The sequence below is a fragment of the Mustelus asterias genome, unplaced genomic scaffold (assembly GCF_964213995.1).
Source record: "Mustelus asterias unplaced genomic scaffold, sMusAst1.hap1.1 HAP1_SCAFFOLD_1848, whole genome shotgun sequence".
Classification (NCBI taxonomy): domain Eukaryota; kingdom Metazoa; phylum Chordata; class Chondrichthyes; order Carcharhiniformes; family Triakidae; genus Mustelus; species Mustelus asterias.
The window spans coordinates 54,407-74,006 of NW_027591793.1; the positions used below are offsets into that span (position 1 = coordinate 54,407).

At 46.6% G+C, this 19,600-nt stretch overlaps 1 protein-coding gene across 1 annotated transcript; it reads right to left on the reverse strand.

Moving 5' to 3' along the window:
• Positions 1-1,850: 1,850 nt before the first annotated feature.
• LOC144488760 (mitogen-activated protein kinase kinase kinase 2) lies at positions 1,851-18,108 on the reverse strand (the record flags this gene model as incomplete). The annotated part of the gene is made up of 5 exons (XM_078206858.1): positions 1,851-7,827; positions 9,439-9,616; positions 14,556-14,685; positions 17,382-17,513; positions 17,960-18,108. Coding segments are annotated over 5 exons (815 nt in total), but the record flags the coding sequence as incomplete, so codon positions are not given.
• Positions 18,109-19,600: the final 1,492 nt, after the last annotated feature.

Consider the following 19,600-nt stretch of genomic DNA (forward strand, 5'->3'; position numbering starts at 1 on the left):
GGAGTCACATGTAGGCCAGACCAGGTAAGGACGGCAGATTTCCTTCCCGAAAGGACATTAGTGAACCAGATGGGTTTTTCCGACGATTGACAATGGTTTCATGGTCATCAGTAGATTCTTAATTCCAGATATTTTTATTTAATTCAAATTCCACTATCTGCCGTGGCGGGATTCGATCCCAGGTCCCCAGAACATGAGCTGAGCTTTTGGATTAATAGTCTAGCGATAATACCATTAGGCCATCGCCTCCCCAGGTTCCTTTCTCAAAATGCTGAAAGCCATTGTACCACACAGAAGATGTTAACCACGTAAAACTATAGCTACCAGAATGTCTGATTTCCCTGTGAGCAGAATATATACCTTTCAAATAACCATTCAACATGAAAAGCAAATGACATCTGCACCTTGAGGTGTTGCAGTCTGAACATGGTGCACTCTCCATGATACCTCCTACCTTTAACTGTGCGTTGCCACCAACAATTGGACAAAAAGACAATTTTAAACTCAAGACTTTCACCAATTTATCTAATTACTAATTTACTCTTCAGAGACTGCGACTGTAAATCTCTCAAACCTGGGTTCAATTCAATGTGAACCAATGGCTTGGCAGGCTGAATAAGAAATGATTATGGACACTTCCAACAAGGTTTTTTCAGATGAGGTGTAAATTATAAAGCTGCCCTTAATTGAGCATTCCCAACCAAACCCTTCAGTCCAAGGAAATGGAAAAGTGTCACACTAGTGCAATAGAAATTACTCCCCTGGGATTGGGAATGAGGTAGGGCATAATGGAGAGAGAGCTAATCCCGTGCTGTACCTGTCCTGGGAGTGTTTGATGGGGGACAGTGTAGAGGGAGCTTTACTCTGTATCTAACCCCGTGCTGTACCTGTCCTGGGAGTGTTTGATGGGGACAGTGTAGAGGGAGCTTTACTCTGTATCTAACCCCGTGCTGTACCTGTCCTGGGAGTGTTTGATGGGGACAGTGTAGAGGGAGCTTTACTCTGTATCTAATCCCGTGCTGTACCTGTCCTGGGAGTGTTTGATGGGGACAGTGTAGAGGGAGCTTTACTCTGTATCTAACCCCGTGCTATACCTGTCCTGGGAGTGTTTGATGGGGACAGTGTAGAGGGAGCTTTACTCTGTATCTAACCCCGTGCTGTACCTGTCCTGGGAGTGTTTGATGGGGACAGTGTAGAGGGAGCTTTACTCTGTATCTAACCCCGTGCTGTACCTGTCCTGGGAGTGTTTGATGGGGGACAGCATAGAGGGAGCTTTACTCTGTATCTAACCCCATGCTGTACCTGTCCTGGGAGTGTTTGATGGGGACAGCGTGGAGGGAGCTTTACTCTATATCTAACCCCGTGCTGTACCTGTCCTGGGTGTGTTTGATGGGGACATTTGGTAGTTGAAGCAAAGTGCTTTACTCCCAGTGCTGATATCCCTCACCTCATTAATCCACAACATAAATAAAGATGTAAAAACTCTTGCATTAATTTTGGATTAGGTTTTGATCGCACCCACTCCCACATTCTAAATGATCAATTCTTCAGAACTGATTCAGTCACCTGGGGTGTGTCTATTTCCATTGTCATGGGATGTGAGCATCAGAGTCAAGGCTGAGCTGCCCCAGAGAAGGTGGTCACCTCCTTGAGCTGCTGCGGGGGGGCGCACAGCGCTGCGGGGGGGCGCACAGCGCTGCGGGGGGGCGCACAGCGCTGCGGGGGGCGCACAGCGCTGCGGGGGGGCGCACAGCGCTGCGGGGGGGCGCACAGCGCTGCGGGGGGGCGCACAGCGCTGCGGGGGGGGCGCACAGCACTGCGGGGGGGCGCACAACGCTGCGGGGGGGCGCACAGCGCTGTGGGGGGGGGGCGCACAGCGCTGCGGGGGTGGCACAGCGCTGCGGGGGGGGCGCACAGCGCTGCGGGGGGGCGCACAGCGCTGCGGGGGGGCGCACAGCGCTGCGGGGGCGCGCACAGCGCTGTTAGGGAGGGAATTGCTGGTTTTTGACCTTGTGTAGAACTGATGTGGAAATATCTTTCAAGACAAGCACTATTTTTTAAAAATAGGAGAATCTCCCAACTGCAAATATAAATTTGAACAACATGAAGCCAGTGCTCAATTTCAGGTTGAGTGAGCAGTGTTAATACTCACTGTTAAGTAGGGGATGAGGTCACGTTTCAGAAGGCAGGCTTTCTAAAAGGGCCTATAATCAGACATAACCAGGAATACAGTTCACTGTTTAGACTCTAGCAGCTGGAGTCCAGTTACAATTTCTTCACTCGTCCTCAGAAACAACCAAATACAAATAAATGGCACTTGCAGAGAGTGACATCCTTGTTATTTATTAACTAGGGGCCTTAACAAATCAGACTAATATTTTCAGACAGCTTGTAATTGACCAGGTCCTGAGTATTCTCGTGGTGACAATGCACAAAAGGACCCATTACTTAGTCTCTGAAGCAGTAACACTGTCAAACATCAACCAATGATATGGGAGCCCTGGCTCAGGGGAAGAGGCAGTTTGTCTGCACCCTGAGCGCAAGTTGAGAATATGGACTCTATCTTGGTTTCCAGGCTGCGGCGTTTACTGTAGAGTTGGTGTATGAGGTGTATGAGGGGAAGAGGCCAGAATGGACTGCACAGAGGCTAGAGAAATGTAAACTCCTGAGGAGTTTGCCACACAAAGAACTCGGGGCAATTTTGTTTGAAACTAAACCTGCCAGGGGGAACCCCAGAGGATCAGGTGGAATGTTGGTTTTGATTTTGGGAGTAAATCGGGTTGATTTTAAACCAGTGTTGCGGCCGGTCCTGTCCTTGTTGGGTGACTCAGTTAAAACCAACTCCCTACTGGTTAAATGTTTGAGATGGTGAAAGAGGCTGTATTAACCGTGGCGTGTTTTTGGTTCATTCAAACAGTCCATCGCCAAAGTATTGGTGTCACAGTAGACATCTCTTCAACTCCATCAATAAGAATGTTAGTCGTAAAGGCAAATACATCAGTGTAGCTAGCACTGACTGAGTCATCAAGGACCCTTGCGGTAATGCATTTTAAACCTCTTATCTGACATTGCTCATTCAAGCATTATTTCGAACTGTCAGTGGGTGAGAAAGATGGGCAATGAAACAATACTTCAGGCAATAAGGATAGTTACTATACAAGGATTAACACTTGACAATAGGTACCAGGAATTATCTTCCTTAAACATCGATCATATACAGCACAATTCGTTCAGGAAATATGGTTACAAGCAGCCCTGGTTGTTGGTGCCCAAGTTAAGTTACTGACCCCCTCACCTCAGACACTCCTGTCCTAGCCAGGTTCAGAAATTGGATCTAATACGCAGTCATGGGATCTCTCATCTCATTTGGCTGAGAATGAACGCTGACTAGATTTTGGCAAACTGACTGGATTATCCAAGTGTTGGGAAAAGAAAATCCCATTGAAATATTAACCTGATTTTCTCCTTTGGGGATTCACTGCAACACGAATGAATTAAACCTGCATGGATTTGCTATTTGGCCACCTGCAGTGATTAACAATTTTCAGCATTGGCAAGACACCCAGTTAGACAGGGGAGAATTAGCATCTGTACTGCAAGTTTATATATTTTATTTATACTGTGCTGCTCGGTGCTATTCTAAAATGAGCAAGAATTAAATAGCCTGTCTGTACAACTGGATCAAACTGTGATACATGGTTGGTCTTCCCATTCTCGGAGTGCAGTCTCACCATCATCCACACAACTAGACACTCATTCAAATGGATGGGGTGCATGCCCTGGGGATGCAACAAAGTTCTATTAAGAGGCAGTGGCAATAAAGCCAGTGAAGGATATGGTCCACAACCATTAGCATTTAGTGTCCCAAGGCGCTTCACAGAGACGATTATCAAGTAAAACTTGACAGCAAGACACATACTGACAGGCAGCGGAGAGAGAGGGAGAAAGTTGGCGAAGTTTAGGGAGAGAATTCCAGACTCTGGCAGCTGAAGGCACGGCTGCAAAGGTGGAGCAATTGCAGAACAGGCCAGAATCAGAGGGTTGCAGAGATCTTGGAGAAATGCAGGACTGGAGGAGGGAACAGAGATGGGGAAGTGTGAGACCATGGAGGGATGCACCATAATTTTGAATGAGCTGAAGTTTAGGAAGCTTCACGATAGAACAGAGGGTAGCGGTGGAAGGGTGCGTTTCTGAATGGAGGTCTGTGACAACGTGACAGGGATCAGTGCCGGGACCTCTGCCATATATAAAAATGACTTGGAATAAAATGTAGCTGGTCTAATTAGCAGGTTTGTGGATGATACTAAGATTGGCAGAAAATACAGCAGGATATAGATAGGCTGGAAAATTGGACAGAGAAATGGCAGATGGAATCTAATCCGGACAAATGTGAGGTGATGCATTTTGGTTGATCCAATTCAGGTGGGAGCTATAAAATAAATGGTTGAACAATCAGGAGCGCAGACACACAGAGAGATCTGGGAGGACAGGTGGAAAAGGTGGTGAAGAAAGCATATGGCACGCTTGTCTTCATCGGCCGGGGCATCGAGTATAAAAGTTGGCAAATTATGTTACAGTTGTATAAAACGTTGGTTAGGCCACATTTGGAATACTGTGTCCAATTCTGGTCGCCACACTACCAGAAGGACGTGGAGGCTTTGGAAAGAGTACAGAAAAGGTTTACCAGGATGTTCCCTGGTATGGAGGGTATTAGCTATGAGAGGTTGAATAAACTGGGATTGTTCTCCTGGAAAGACGGAGGCTGAGGGACGATCTGATAAAAGTTTATAAAATTTTGAGAGATATGGATAGGGTGAACAGTTGAAAGCTTTTTCCCAGGGGCAGAAATGACAATTACAAGGGGGCACAAGTTCAAGGTAAGGGGGGAAAGGTTCAGTGGCGATGTGCGGGGGAAGTTTTTTTTTTACACAGAGGGTGGTGGGGGCCTGGAATGCACTGCCCAGTGAGGTGGTTGAGACAAATACGTTAGCCACATTTAAGACTTATCTGGATAAACACATGAACAGCCGGGGGGATAGACAGATACAGACGGTTGGTCCAGATAGGACAACGTGATCGGTGCAGGCTTGATGGGCTGAAGGGCCTGTTCCTGTGCTGTACTGTTCTTTGTTCTAGGAAGGGAATGTTAGATTCAAAGGTTGGACTGTGTTCCAATAATGGGAAGACCATAGCTAAAGTAGTTCACCAAATATTCTTCCTTGTTTATTCAACCTCCACATACTAATGCATTGAAGCCAGAAGATTGGATCTGGGAATGTTGATGGGTAAATTTTGAGCCCACCCCTGGAGCACTGAACAACTAAACCAGTGTTGTCAAATCGAGAACAATACTACTTTGTAGGGACGTGAAAATGGCCTTTTACAAGGTGTTCTCTGGCTGTGGGTGGGACTGGCTTGGTCATTCCTCACCGCCCTGAGGTGGCTGAGGGCCTTCGACTTGAACCACTGCAGTCCTTTTGCTGATGACCGTCCTACCAATTAAAGAGTAGCAACAGGCAGATAGCAGTGGAAGCCTCACAGAGGACAGAATATGATGGGGCTGCAAGCATCCAATGGCAGAATGTGCTCCCAAAGGACAGACTAACTCAGAACCGAAAAACCAAAGCAAACACCTCAGTTGGAACCAAGGTTGAGGCCTGTTTCCCCGAGTGGAGGGGGATTAGAGGGGACGTGAGGAAAAGCCTTTTACCCAGAGGGTGGTGGGTGTCTGGAACTCGCTGCCTAAGTTGGTGGTTGAGGTTGAAAAGCTCAATTCAATTAAAATGTGCCTGGATCTGTACCAGAATCGCTGGAACCGGCGAGGTTACGGACCAGTGTACCTGGATCTGTACCGGGATTGCTGGAAGCTGCAAGGTTACGGACCAGTGTACCTGGATCTGTACCTGGATCTGTACCGGGATTGCTGGAAGCTGCAAGGTTACGGACCAGTGTACCTGGATCTGTACCTGGATCTGTACCGGGATTGCTGGAAGCTGCAAGGTTACGGACCAGTGTACCTGGATCTGTACCGGGATCTGTACCGGAATCGCTGGAACCGGCGAGGTTACGGACCAGCTGCTGGAGTGTGAAATGAAAATGAGTGGTTGTTTTTTTTCCTCTTTTCTGGTTGGCACAGACATGATGGGCTGAATGGCCTCTCTCTGCACTGTAACTTTTTTATGGTTCTCTGATGGGTGTCTGGAATTTGTTGCCTGGTTTTGTGGAGGCAGAAATCCTCAATTCATTTAAAAGGCGCTGGAACCTGCAAGGCGTTGGAAGGCAGGATTAGAATGAGCAATTAATTCTTTTTTAAAAATCCTCTTAAGCCTGCACAGACAGAATGGACTCTTTCTGTGCCGTGACCGTTCTATAGTTCTACAGAAAATGGTCTTAATTGCATCTATAAAGAAAAACTAAGGATCTGTAAACATTAATCAAATAATACCTAGTCTGAGATTGAGGAAGCATAAGCCTGATGGCTAATGTTTTGGAACTGTAAATTTCTGAGACTAATTGAGCTCAGGTAACATCACAAACATGAAGCTTTTGGGAAGTCAGAGCCATGCTGCTTGCCCAGGCTGCGAATTACATTCCTGTACTGCAGGCCTACGTTGAGGATGTCAGCATCTGTTTACTATGAAAGTTGCAATTCCAGATAATGATGCTCATTTTGGCAAAAGAAGTGTCCTCAATGGCACTTGGCCGAAGACGTTGCCTCAGAAATCCACACACATCACGTGTGGCAGACAAACCGGATCTGGTGCCTGCCCTAAGCAAACATTTTCTCTTTGTCCAGATACCCCCCCCCTCTCAAGGATCCAAAGGCAAAGATACACAAAGCACACGCAGTGAAGCTCAATAACACACTCGCCTTGAGCAGTGATGGCAGCAGACACTGCCTGTAACTGGAGAAAGAAAGCAGAGAGATGTTTTCAGGGCAAATGAAAGGGTGAAAGACCAGACCCTGTGACCCCTGGGCAGATGTCAAACTCTTGACGAGATGGTGGCTCCCCCACTGCCCATCTGGACAATGGCCTATGTGGAAGTTGAAAGGAGGAGGGACTGATGGTTACTTGGTTTACACAATCCGACTGTACCCTGTCCTGGTAATTTGGAGCTCTATGGTGCGACAGTGCACTAACAGGAGACCCGCAGAGCTTCTTGGCTTTAGGTTATAGGAAAACACCATAGTAGACATTCAGCAACAGCGACCTGTGCTGAAATGATTTGTATAACAGTCTCTTGTATAACATACTGCGGCTTCTACACATTTAAGGAGGCTCAGTCTCTACTGCTTACGAATGACAGATGAATTCTTACCTCCAAGGGGAGTTAGGACCTGCCACACTGTATTGGACGATGAATAATCAGGAATGAATTATGTAATAAAGTGCTTTACCTTGAAGGACATCAGAGTACTGTGTGAATACACTGTAAAAAACCTTCTGATCATTCCCTTTGTGAGAATGCAAAAAAATCTCATTATAAATACAAATTTAAGTATAAATTACAACCTAGGAAACACCTAGAATCACCAAAATTATACATTGAAAAAGTGCAATCAGATAGAAAATAAATGCATCCGATGTTGAGGTTAGTTGCTAGTGATAGTGCACAAAGGTGTGACGCAGCAACTCCTCCGCTGCTGGCCTCTGCTTCACCTCCACAAATATCTTTTTCAAAAAGTCCCGGCTGTGGTCAGATACATGAGGTGGCAGCTGAGGATTGGTCGGCTGAGTGGCGATCTTGAATATGGCTGCCATGGCTTCAAACTCAGCCCAAGGAGGCTTCTCGGTCAGCATCTCCACAACCGTGCAGCCAACACTCCTGCAAGGCGCAAAGAGGTAAACAAAACCAATGCAAAAACCAGCACGCAGGCTCTCGGCAAACCAATCACATCCTTCACAGGCAAATCGAAAAGTGATGACTCTGACAGGAATGAGATCCAAGTCTTAGGTCAAAAATCTCAGACCCAAAGCAAACAAGTCCCCGGTATCGTTGGTATTTACCCCCCGAGTATTGGCAGTAAACTAAGGGGGAGTTGTTTGAGACACTGACAATTATTCGGAGGGATTTGCTGGACACTGGGGAGGAACCATTAGAAACTGTGGTACCTCAAATCAAAGCGGGATTAACATGGACACAGGCAAGCACAGACCTACTAGTCTTACCATTCAATCTCGTTTCTCAGAAAAATTAAATACTTGAAATAAAAGATTAGCCGGATGACATAAACAGCAGGAGAATGGGGCTAGTTGGACAGTTCATTCAAAGGACTGACATGGACATTAGGGGCCGAACAACAACCTCTGGTGTTTTAAGATTCTGTGAATTGAAGTGGGCTGAGAACTCAATGCAAAGTGGTCAAATTCGATTGCACCAAATTGAGAGCACTGGAACCGACTCAGAATTAACTTGACTCAGAAAAGCCAAAGAAACTGAAGAAAAACAGATAGATCGATGGAGGCTGATAGGTTGTGCAGCTAAGCGCAAAGTATTGCGTATAGAATGGAAAAAAGACCCATGCTCCATGATTGCGACTGAAATCGCTCATATGAGTGCTAAGAGGGCGGCACGGTAGCACAGTGGTTAGCACTGCTGCCTCACAGCGCCAGGGACCCGGGTTCAATTCCTGGCGTGGGTCACTGTCTGTGTGGAGTTTGCACCTTCTCCCCGTGTCTGCATGGGTTTCCTCCGGGTGCTCCGGCTTCCTCCCACAGTCCAAAGATGTGCGGGTTAAGTGGATTGGCCAGGCTAAATTGCCTCTTAGCGTCAGGGGGATTAGCTAGGTTAAATGCTTGGGGTTATGGGGATAGAGCCTGGGTGGGATTGTGGTTGGTGCAGGCTCGATGGACCGAATGGTCTCCTTCTGCACTGTAGGATTCTATATACGAGTCCAGTGTACCAGGGCTTTCAGTGTTCCTCTGACCTAGCCTGACACTGTATCTTCGAGCTGTGAGATCTAAACTTGGTAAGTGGGCAAAGATTTATCAATGTGTGACTCAGGAATCTCTTGTGTCAAGCTGAAGGAAAGAAGAAGAAAAGGAGTCTCCTGAAGTGTGAACCCCATAGTCACTTACAATTTGCCAGCAGTGAACTATTGCACATAGACCATTTATTCCTTAATTCATCGCCAGGTTGACCCTGCGCTGGCCAAGTGTGATAGAAAGGGTAAGAGAGCCCTATGGATCCCAAAGATTGCACTGATGGAGTGTAGGTCAGAGGGCAACAGGTCCAATTGCTCTTGCTTCCTATAGAAAGTCAAGTCATTGGTTGCCCAGTCCCTGAGAACATGAGCCTCAATGCAGGAGTAAGAATCCCAAGACTGACTAACTCAGCTCAAGACCAGGAATCAAACCTTTCCCACTATGTAAGGTTTGGTGCGGCTGGTCTCACTCACAAAGATATCTCACCTCTTTTCAGGTCTTGTCTACTTACCAGATATCTGCTTTTCTGCCATAACCTTCGCCACTGATCACTTCTGGGCTCATCCAGTAGGGGGTGCCAGTGACTGACTTCATGCCCGTCCCCGACAGACAGATAGTCTGCAACCTCCGACTGGCACCAAAATCTCCCAGTTTAACATTACCGGCAGAATCCCGCAAAATGTTTGCTCCTTTAAAACAAAAGGCACCGTTTTAATCCGGCCCCAATCACAGCAAGCTGCCTATATCCAACAAACAGCGCTAGTCCTCACCAACATTTTAGAATTTAATTAAAAAATCTCCACTTATAATCTATTACAGTCAGTCTGAGAAATCCACAAAGGGCTTTTTCTGAACTTTTTTATTTAAAAGGCTCTGCTAATTTCTGGTTAAAGTGTGATTACTCGGCTGATGAGGTTCCGGATTCAACAACTGGAATGAGGACAAATAGAACATAGAACATTACAGTGCAGTACAGGCCCTTCGGCCCTCGATGTTGCGCCGACCAGTGGTACCAATCTAAAGCCCCTCTAATCTACACTATTCCAATATCATCCATATGTTTATCCAAAAATGTGAGGTAATGCATTTTGGAAGGTCTAATACAGATAGGAAATATACAGTAAATGGCAGAACCCTGAAGAGTGTTGATAGGCAGAGGGATCTGGGTGTACAGGTACACAGGTCACTGAAAGTGGCAACGCAGGTGGAGAAGGTAGTCAAGAAGGCATACGGCATGCTTGCCTTCATCGGCCGGGGCATTGAGTTTAAAAATTGGCAAGTCATGTTGCAGCTTTATAGAACCTTAGGCTGCACTTGGAATATAGTGTTCAATTCTGGTCGCCACACTACCAGAAGGATGTGGAGGCTTTGGAGAGAGTACAGAAAAGATTTACCAGGATGTTGCCTGGTATGGAGGGCATTAGCTATGAGGAGAGATTGGAGAAACTTGGTTTGTTCTCACTGGAGCGACGGAGGTTGAGGGTAGACCTGATAGAAGTCGACAAGATTATGAGAGGCATGTAAAGAGTGGATAGTCAGAAGCTTTTTCCCAGGGTGGAAGAGTCAATTACTAGGGGGCACAGGTTTAGGGTGCGCGGGGCAAGGTTTAAAAGAGATGTACGAGGCAGATCTTTTACACAGAGAGTAGTGGTTGCCTGGAACTCGTTGCCGGGGGAGGTAGTGGAAGTGGATACGGTAGTGACTTTTAAAGGACGTCTTGACAAGTACATGAATAGGATGGGAAGAGGGGGAAATGGTCCCCGGAAGGGTAGGGGGTTTTAGTTCAGACGGACAGCATGGTTGGTGCAGGCTTGGAGGGCCGAAGGGCCTGTCCCTGTGCTGTAATGTTCTTTATTTTTTGAGGAGGAAAGTTGCAAAGTGAAATTGTCTTCCTGCTTTTGTTTGTATTTTGTGCGGACAAATTCACATTCACACCGGCACAGCCGCTGTGAAACTGGACTAAAACTAAACTTCTTCCAACATGGGACAAGGCAAGATCAACTGCAAACATTTTCTGCTGTCACATGCCTCAAGCGGGGCGACACGGTGGTTAGCACTGCTGCCTCACAGCACCAGGGACCCGGGTTCGATTCCCGGTTTGGATCACTGTCTGTGTGGACTCTGCACGTTCTCCCTGTGTCTGCGTGGGTTTCCTCCGGGTGCTCCGGTCTCCCCCCACAGTCCGAAAGATGTGCTTGTTAGGGTGCATTGGCCGTGCTAAATTCTCCCACAGTGTATCGAACAGGCACCGGAGTGTGGTGACTCAGGATTTTCACAACAACTTCATTGCAGTGTTAATGCAAGCCAACTTGTGACACTAATAAATAAACTTAAACTCACCCAGGCCCTCTCGCCCAGCCGATCCCTGTAACCCCATGTAGCCATTTATAAAGAAGCCCTCTCGCCTTACAGTGGGACTGGGTTACAAATGTAATATTTCCACACAAGAGGTTAGTGAACAATATGCTGGCATGGATTGAGGAATAGTTAAAGGACAGAAAACAGAGAGTTGGAGAGTTGGATCATTCTCAGGTTGGCAAACTGGGACTAGTGGGGAATGTAGCAGCGGATACAGAAGCCCCTGCTTTTTGAGACTATTAAAACAAAGTAGATTAGTTTAAAATAGGGACCAGTGTGCCTTACATATACCGAAGGTATCACAATGTGCCTCACTTGTATATTGTACGAAGGTATTGTCTGTAAAAGCACATATATAATCATTTTTGAACAAGTATTATAGATTTAAGCTGTATTTTTGTATTTTCTTGTGAGCTTTGGCCAACAAGAAGTTTACCCCTTAGCATAATGGGAAATAAGTTTAATTAGACAGAGCGCATTCTTTTGGAACAATGAAGAATACTATCCCTATTGTCAGGGGCAGGACACACAGCTACAATCTACCAAGGTGTTTGAAATGAATAGAGGACTTCAGCTTCCAGCTGCAATGAATAGACGTATTCAGCCTCCACTGATAAGGGGACGGAAAGCAGATAGGGAAGATGACCCCCTCCTCACTCCCAGGGCTGCAGGCATTAGGAGTGACCCTTGAATCTACCGGATTTGCGTAGGTAAGGTTATTAGGCAACAGGGGGAAGAACCTCTGGGTTCCTAATGAATTCCTAATTCTGCTGGAAGGTAGAATATTTTTTTAAATATAGAATCACTACAGTGCGGAAGGAGGCCATTCAGCCCATCAAGTCTGCACTGACCGCAATCCCACCCAGGCCCCATTCCTGTAACCCCACATATTTACCCTGACACTAGGATCAATGTAGCATGGCCAATCAACCTAACGCGCACATCTTTGGACTGTGGGAAGAAACCGGAGCACCCGGAGGAAACCCACACAGACACGGGGAGAACGTGCAAACTCCACGCAGACAGTGACCCGAGGCCGGAATTGAATCCGGGTCCCTGGTGCTGTGAGGCAGCAGTGCTAACCACTATTGGCTAAAGTGAATAAGGTGTATTCATGTAATTGGACCATCCAGTTTGGATGGCAGGTTGGGCGGGAGGGTCGAATCTTCAGAAATGTATATCTGTTGTGTTCATGTGATGTAACGTCAGAGAGAAGTTAGAATCCTCTGACTATCTCTCTCCCAATGCGTGCTGGTCAAATAAAGAACGTCTTTAACTGAATACTGTCTTTCACAAGTCTGTGTGTTAACTGAGATCAGCTGAATAAAGGCCCCCCAAGAAAATCCCCTTACAGGTTACGACATGATTAGTGGGCAAGAATATGGCAGATGGAACATAGCATGGAAAAATGTGAAGTATTTCACTTTGGTTGGAGGAACAGAAGTCCAGAGATATCTCAAATGGAGAGAGATTTGGAAGCGTTAACATCCAAAGGGACCTGGTGTTCATGAGTCACTGAAAGCAAACATGCAGCTGCAGCAGGGAATTAGGAAGGCAAGTGGTACATTGGCCTTTATTGCAACATGATTCGAGTACAGGAGGATGTCCTGCTGCAGCTGTATAGAGCCTTGGAGAGACCGTACCTGGTGGATTGCACACAGTCAACTCTTTACCCAAACTAGGAGGATGAACCTGCCAGAGGGAATGATCCTTAGGATGGCAGGATTATCTTATGAGGAGAGATTGAGGATATTGTTCCTATATTCTCTAGAGTTTAGAAGGATGGGAGATGATCTCATTGAAACAAATAAAATTCTTACAGAGCCAGATAAGGTAATGGAGGAAGGATGTTCCCCCTGGCAAGAGAGGTCCAGAATCAGTGGACACAGTCTCAGAATAAGAGGTAGGCCAATTAGCACTGAGATAAGGAGGAATTTCTTCACTCAGAGGGTAGTGAAATTTTGGAATTCGCTATCCCAGAGGGCTATGGAGGCTCAGTCATTCAGTGCGTTCAAGATGGATTTCTAGATATTAAAGACATTAAGGGATAAGGAGATCGCGTGGGAAAATGGCATTAGGTTAGATTATCAACCAGTATCCCATTCAGTGTCAGTACAGGACCTAGGGCCCGAATGGCCTCCTCCTGCTCCTATGTTCTTAGGTTTTATGACTGCCAGCAGATTACTGGAACGGTATCAGCATAGCCATTCTTCATGTGTAAGCCTGGGACTGCAAGCTCCCTTGATTATCAACTCCAGAATGCACGTAACTAAGGCCCAGTTCCGATCTTAGCCAACACAAGAATCCTGGTTGACTTTCCTTTCCCAGAATTCTATGCTGCAAGCTGATGTGATCCGGGAATTGGATAAATATAAGATGGGAGTATGACAGATTAAGAGCAAAGCAGGGGGACCAATGGATAACTCCTTCAAAAAGCTGGCAGACACACAAAGGGCAGAATGGCTTCCTCCTGTAACATACTGTGGTTCTTCAAGAGGTTAGCAGTTATATCTCAGGCTAAGAATGGCAGAGGTTAACTTGGCTCTTCCAGTCTCTACAAGTTAAATGCAGCACGAGGCAGCATCACTGGTCACTAAGCCTGCAGGGGAGGTGCATGTTCTGCACTGAAGATACATTACTAGGATTGAGACATTATTATTTGCGATTCTAACTCTCTATCTCGAACTAATCGAAAACTATGCTGTTTACATCCCAACTTAAACCAGGTCTTGCTCACTTATCACTCCTGTGCTCACCTCACTAACCTGCAAGAACTCCCGGTTACAAAACTCAATCTTTAACTTCCCATCATTGTTTTCCAATATTCTCACGGTCTCACCCCTCCCTATCTCCGTGACCTCTGCCAGTCCTACATCCCTCCGAGATCTCTGCACTCCTCCAATTCTGACCCCAATTACTTCACTCCATCATTGGTGGCTATGCTTTAGGCTGCCTAGGCCTAAGTTCTGGGATTCCCTCCCTGAACCTCCCCACTTCCCAATTTCCACAGATGTTTCCTGATCTTTGAAGTGCTTTCTAGCAATTTCCTGTTTTTATTTCATATTTCTGGAATTTGCAATATTTTGCTTTTATTTGTAGGATACTACAGTAATAATATTACTCTTGGCATACGAGTCTAGTTGTACAGTGAGATTAGGGTTTGTTTGTGTGTCAATGTAATTCCCTGGAACTCTTGGCATCTCTGTGGATTATGTAGTCTCAGGTCACCCTGCACATTATTCCGCTTCATAATCTGCTGCCTGCCCTCACCTTTTATATCTCTGTGCACAATCATATTACTGTGCAGATAGGAAACACCTTCCAGGATCTGCCGGGTGTACCTGCGGGTCACGTTCTCCGTCAGCGCACCATAGGCCTTTAGCTGGTCCTTTATTGAACCCTACAGAAAAACACTGCCCGTTACAAGAGAGAATACATTAATTTTACAAAGCCTGCTCTCAAAACCGCTACAAACTTTAGGGTCATCGCTTCAGGGTCTCACGAATCTTGACTCCAAATTCTTGCGGTGAAAATAATGCTGGTACTTGTGATCTCCCTTTACAGGTTAGCAGCCCTCTGTTAAAATTAGGCAAACTCACTGCATAATATGCTGATAGTGTTGGCAAACTGAGTAAATTTCTCTACTTGCTGTCTAAGTTTTATACAAGTTGGTCAGTGCTATCTTTTACAATCAGATTCCTACTTCTGTGTAATTGAGTAAAGTTGTTTTACTTTGCAGTTTCCATTTTGTATGCTCGAAGCCAGCGCTTGTTCAAAACCTCATTCAATATCTCTGTGAAGTAGAAATTAATATTAGTCCCTTCTTGTTGCAAGGAGTCAGAAGTATCCAAATATCTATTTGCTACCGAGTAAAATTGACAAGATTGAACAGCACTCATTAGATTCACCCAGTCTATATGTAGATCAAAGTCCCCCAGGATTACTTTATTACCTCTTGTTGCATGTCCCTCTAATCTTCCGAATTACACCATGCTCCGCACTGCCGCTGCTGCTCAGTGGTCTATAAATAATTCTTACCAATGTTTGCTGCCTCTTGCTGTTTCTTTGCTCCACCCAGATTCCACATCTTGTTTCTTCTGACCCAAGATCCTCTGTCCCAGATTAACTCATCTTGTATTATAAACTGCCCTAACTCCTTTTCCTTTTTGCCTGTCTTTCCTCAATGTCAAACATCCTTGAATATTGAATGTCCGGCCTCGGTTACCTGCAGCCAGGCCTCTGCAATGATAATTACATCAACTCAGCTGCTATTGCAGAATCTTTTTGATTCTGCGGTTTTAACATTATTCCGTATTTGGACTTGATCTGATGCTGGCCTTTCTTTCTCTTGCCTTCCAGTTTTGTTCGTTACTTTTGTACTTCCCATCAACAGCTTTGTTTCTCTCCTATCGGAATCTCCTCTGACATGCTACTGATAAACCCTCCCCAACACTATGAGCCAATCTCCCTGCAAGGATATTAGTCTAGGTCCCGTCCCACCTGCCCCCGAACCAGCCCCAATGCCACAGAAATCTAAATCTCTCCCTCCTACACCATGACTCCAGCCACACGTTCATTCACCCAATCCTCCTATTCCTATATTCACGAGCACGTGGCACCATCTTTTCCCAAGCTTTCAGGACCTCATCCCTCTTTCCACCGATGTTGTTGGTGTCCACGTGGACCACGATCTCTGGCTAGTCAGCCCTCTCCCACCCCAAGAAGGATGCCCTGAAGCTGCTTGGTGGCATCTTGACCCTGGCACCAGCAGGGTCACACCATCCTGCAGACATGTCCATGGCTGCCCCGTCTGTTCCTCTAACTAACAAATCTCTGAGCAATATTTCTCTTCCATTCTCCTTCCTCTCATCCTGTACAGCTGAGCCACCCACGGTGCCAGAGTCTTGGCCTGGGCTACACTCCTCTGAGGAACCCTCATCAATCTCCAAACTGGAAAACAAGTTAGTGACCAAGATGGACTCAGGGCATTCCTGCACTACCTGCCTCGGATTCCAGACTGCCAGACGCTCACCCATTTCCCCTCTACTTACCTGCAGCTAACCTGTGGTGTGATCATCTCCTGAATGTGCTCACCACGTAGCTCTCAATTTGGTTGATGCATCGCAGCGACTCGGGATTTATTCACAATTCCAAACCCGGAGCTCATGTTTCTGCAGCTGCTGACACTCGCTGCCCGCGTTTGTTCAGGTCACATGACACTGCCCGCGTTTGTTCAGGTCACATGACACTGCGTGCGTTTGTTCAGGTCACATGACACTGCCCGCGTTTGTTCAGGTCAGGTGACACTGCACGTTTGTTCAGGTCAGGTGACACTGCACGTTTGTTTAGGTCAGGTGAAGTGACCATGACGACCTGCGTGTCACAGGATGTACATTGCATGTGACCTAGCTGCCCTGCCATATTTTAACTTTACAGAATATTTATTATAAACTGGAGTCTTGAAAGTTTAATTATTCACAAAATCAGGTCCTCGCCGGGCTGTTCTCACTTTTCGAACACTCCCTGTGCGCTGCTCCCACCGGCCACTCACTGAGCTCCCTCAGCTCCTGCTCCTTCCTGCTGTTAGCCAGTTACTGGCTTAACAATTTTCTAATTACTGCTACTCCTCACCATCACTTGATGTACAACCTTAAACCTCAGTAAACAACAAAGCATACCACTTCAAATAAAACAGTCCATTCGCCAGCCTCATGCTTCCCTTCTTGTCCTTTCCTTCATTAAAGAAATGGTTTGTAATTTTCAGCGATTCAAAGACATCCTCAAATCACCAAACGAAGCCCCTGAAGGTTTCCCTTGCCCAAGAATCCCCGTCTTCCTCCCCCACCCACAATTCTCACTCCCTCTACATCCTCCCAACCCAAATCCCGCCCCCATCCGACCCGGAATTCCACGTTCCAACCCTGGGAGCACCCCACCCCCACATCCCTTTGAGAAATTCTGCTTTTTCAAGTTATCGCTAAAGTCTTTGTCTTCAGGTGGTTTGAAACGGGCCGACCGGCAGTTTCCCAGCTAGTTATCAAATAACAGAAACAGAAAAGACTCATTGTCATCGGAAAACTGAGGATTGGAGCTTACGCCTGGCATATATTCCATGAAGATAGAAAGAGTTCTCTCCTGCGGGTCCCGCAAACAGCCATAATACTGGACAATCCTCTCATGGTGCAGATTCTTCAATAGCTGGATTTCACATTCAAGAGCATTCACCTCCTGAAAAGAATGAATCAGAGCTGTCAGGAAACCCAGAGGGTGCAGAGCAACAACACACAAGATCCTGATCTTGCTGACAGCTCCCCGCATCTCTCTCCATTAACACAGCTCCCCGCGTCTCTCTCCATTAACACAGCTCCCCGCGTCTCTCCATTAACACAGCTCCCCGCGTCTCTCCATTAACACAGCTCCCCGCGTCTCTCCATTAACACAGCTCCCCGCGTCTCTCTCCATTAACACAGCTCCCCGCGTCTCTCTCCATTAACACAGCTCCCCGCGTCTCTCCATTAACACAGCTCCCCGCGTCTCTCCATTAACACAGCTCCCCGCGTCTCTCTCCATTAACACAGCTCCCCGCGTCTCTCTCCATCAATGCAGCACATTGTGTCTCTCCCTCTACCTGCAATGCTGCCCACATCTGCCATCATACTCTGCAGTATTCTCACCTTGCTAGTCTCAGGACTGTCTGGGTCAAACTGAACTTGTTTCACTGCCAGTTCTCTTGCTGTGTCAGCATCGTAGCACAAATACACCCTGCCGAAGGCCCCCTGGCCCAGCAACTTCCCCAGTCTCCAGTTCGTGGGCGCTCTGGGAGCTGCATGAAATAAAATCAGTTTTGAAGAATGAGACGGAAGAAATGTAACAGCTCCACCCCTCCTTCCCTCTGAGCACCGTCAGCCCCACAGAACCTCGTGGGGTAACTCTGCTTCTGTGGCTAAACCCAATTCCTGCCAAAAGCGCAACCAGCTCAGCCGACCGTTCTCCAGTCCTGCTTGGGTATCTCTTGCTATTCAATATATAAACCCCTGTGCTCCCCTGATTGCACAATGGGTAAGAGGATGATATGTTTTTTAAATGTCAGTCTTGGGATGTGGGGTTGCTGAAAAGGACCATTCCGAATTGCTCTTGGGAAGGTGATGATCAGCCTCCTTGAACTGTCTCAGTCCACATGGTGTGGGTACACCCACAGTGATCAGATAGGGAGTCCTAGGATTTTGACCCAGCGACAGTCAGGGAGACAATTAGTGTGACACAAAGTCAATCAGAACACGGTCTCTGCCGAGAATGATTTGATTTGATTTATTATTGTCACATGTATTAGTATACAGTGAAAAGTATTGTTTCTTGCGCGCTATACAGACAAAGCATACTGTTCATAGAGAAGGAAAGGAGAGTGTGCAGAATGTAGTGTTACAGTCATAGCTAGGATGTAGAGAAAGATCAACATAATGCAAGGTAGGTCCATTCAAAAGTCTGACAGCAGCAGTTCTTGAGTCGGTTGGTACGTGACCTCAGACTTTTGTTATCTTTTTCCCAAAGGAAGAAGGTGGAAGAGAGAATGTCCGGGGTGTGTGGGGTCCTTGATTATGCTGGGTGCTTTCCCGAGGCAGCGGGAAGTGTAGACAGAGTCAATGGATGGGAGGCTGGTTTGCGTGATGGATTGGGCTACATTCACGACCTTTTGTAGTTCCTTGCGGTCTTGGGCAGAGCAGGAGCCATACCAAGCTGTGATACAACCAGAAAGAATGTTTTCTATGGTGCATCTGTAAAAGTTGGTGAATGATAATTACTGTAGATGTGGACCTTGGAAAGGACTGAGGCGAATTGAGTGCAGTTTGGAACTGAGAGCACGCCGGCGAGTTTCAAATTGGTTCTTACTCTACTACAGGGAAGGAAGTTCGCTCTGAGTATCCGCTAAGTGGTTCCAGTCTATTCCATACTTAAGATTTAAAATGGTGTAGGAACTGGTGGTAAGCTTAATAAAATATAGAAAAAGGAAAATAAATGACTTAATAATGTAACAAAATAGTTAATTAAAACACATTAAAGGTGGCGAGGCAGGTGATGTGTCTCGGCTGCACTGTGTGGGAGACCCTGGATGCCGTTATGGTTCAGGGCAAACTCTGCACTAAGTGACAGCGGCTCGAGGAGCTTTGGTTCAGAGTCACTGAGCTGGAGGCTGAGCTGCAGACACTGCCACACATCAGGATAGAGGAAGCCACCAGGACACTTTGTACCAGGAGGTAGTCACACTCCTGAGGATAGAGACTTTTCCGATTTGGTCAATGGTTAGAGACAGGGTGGTG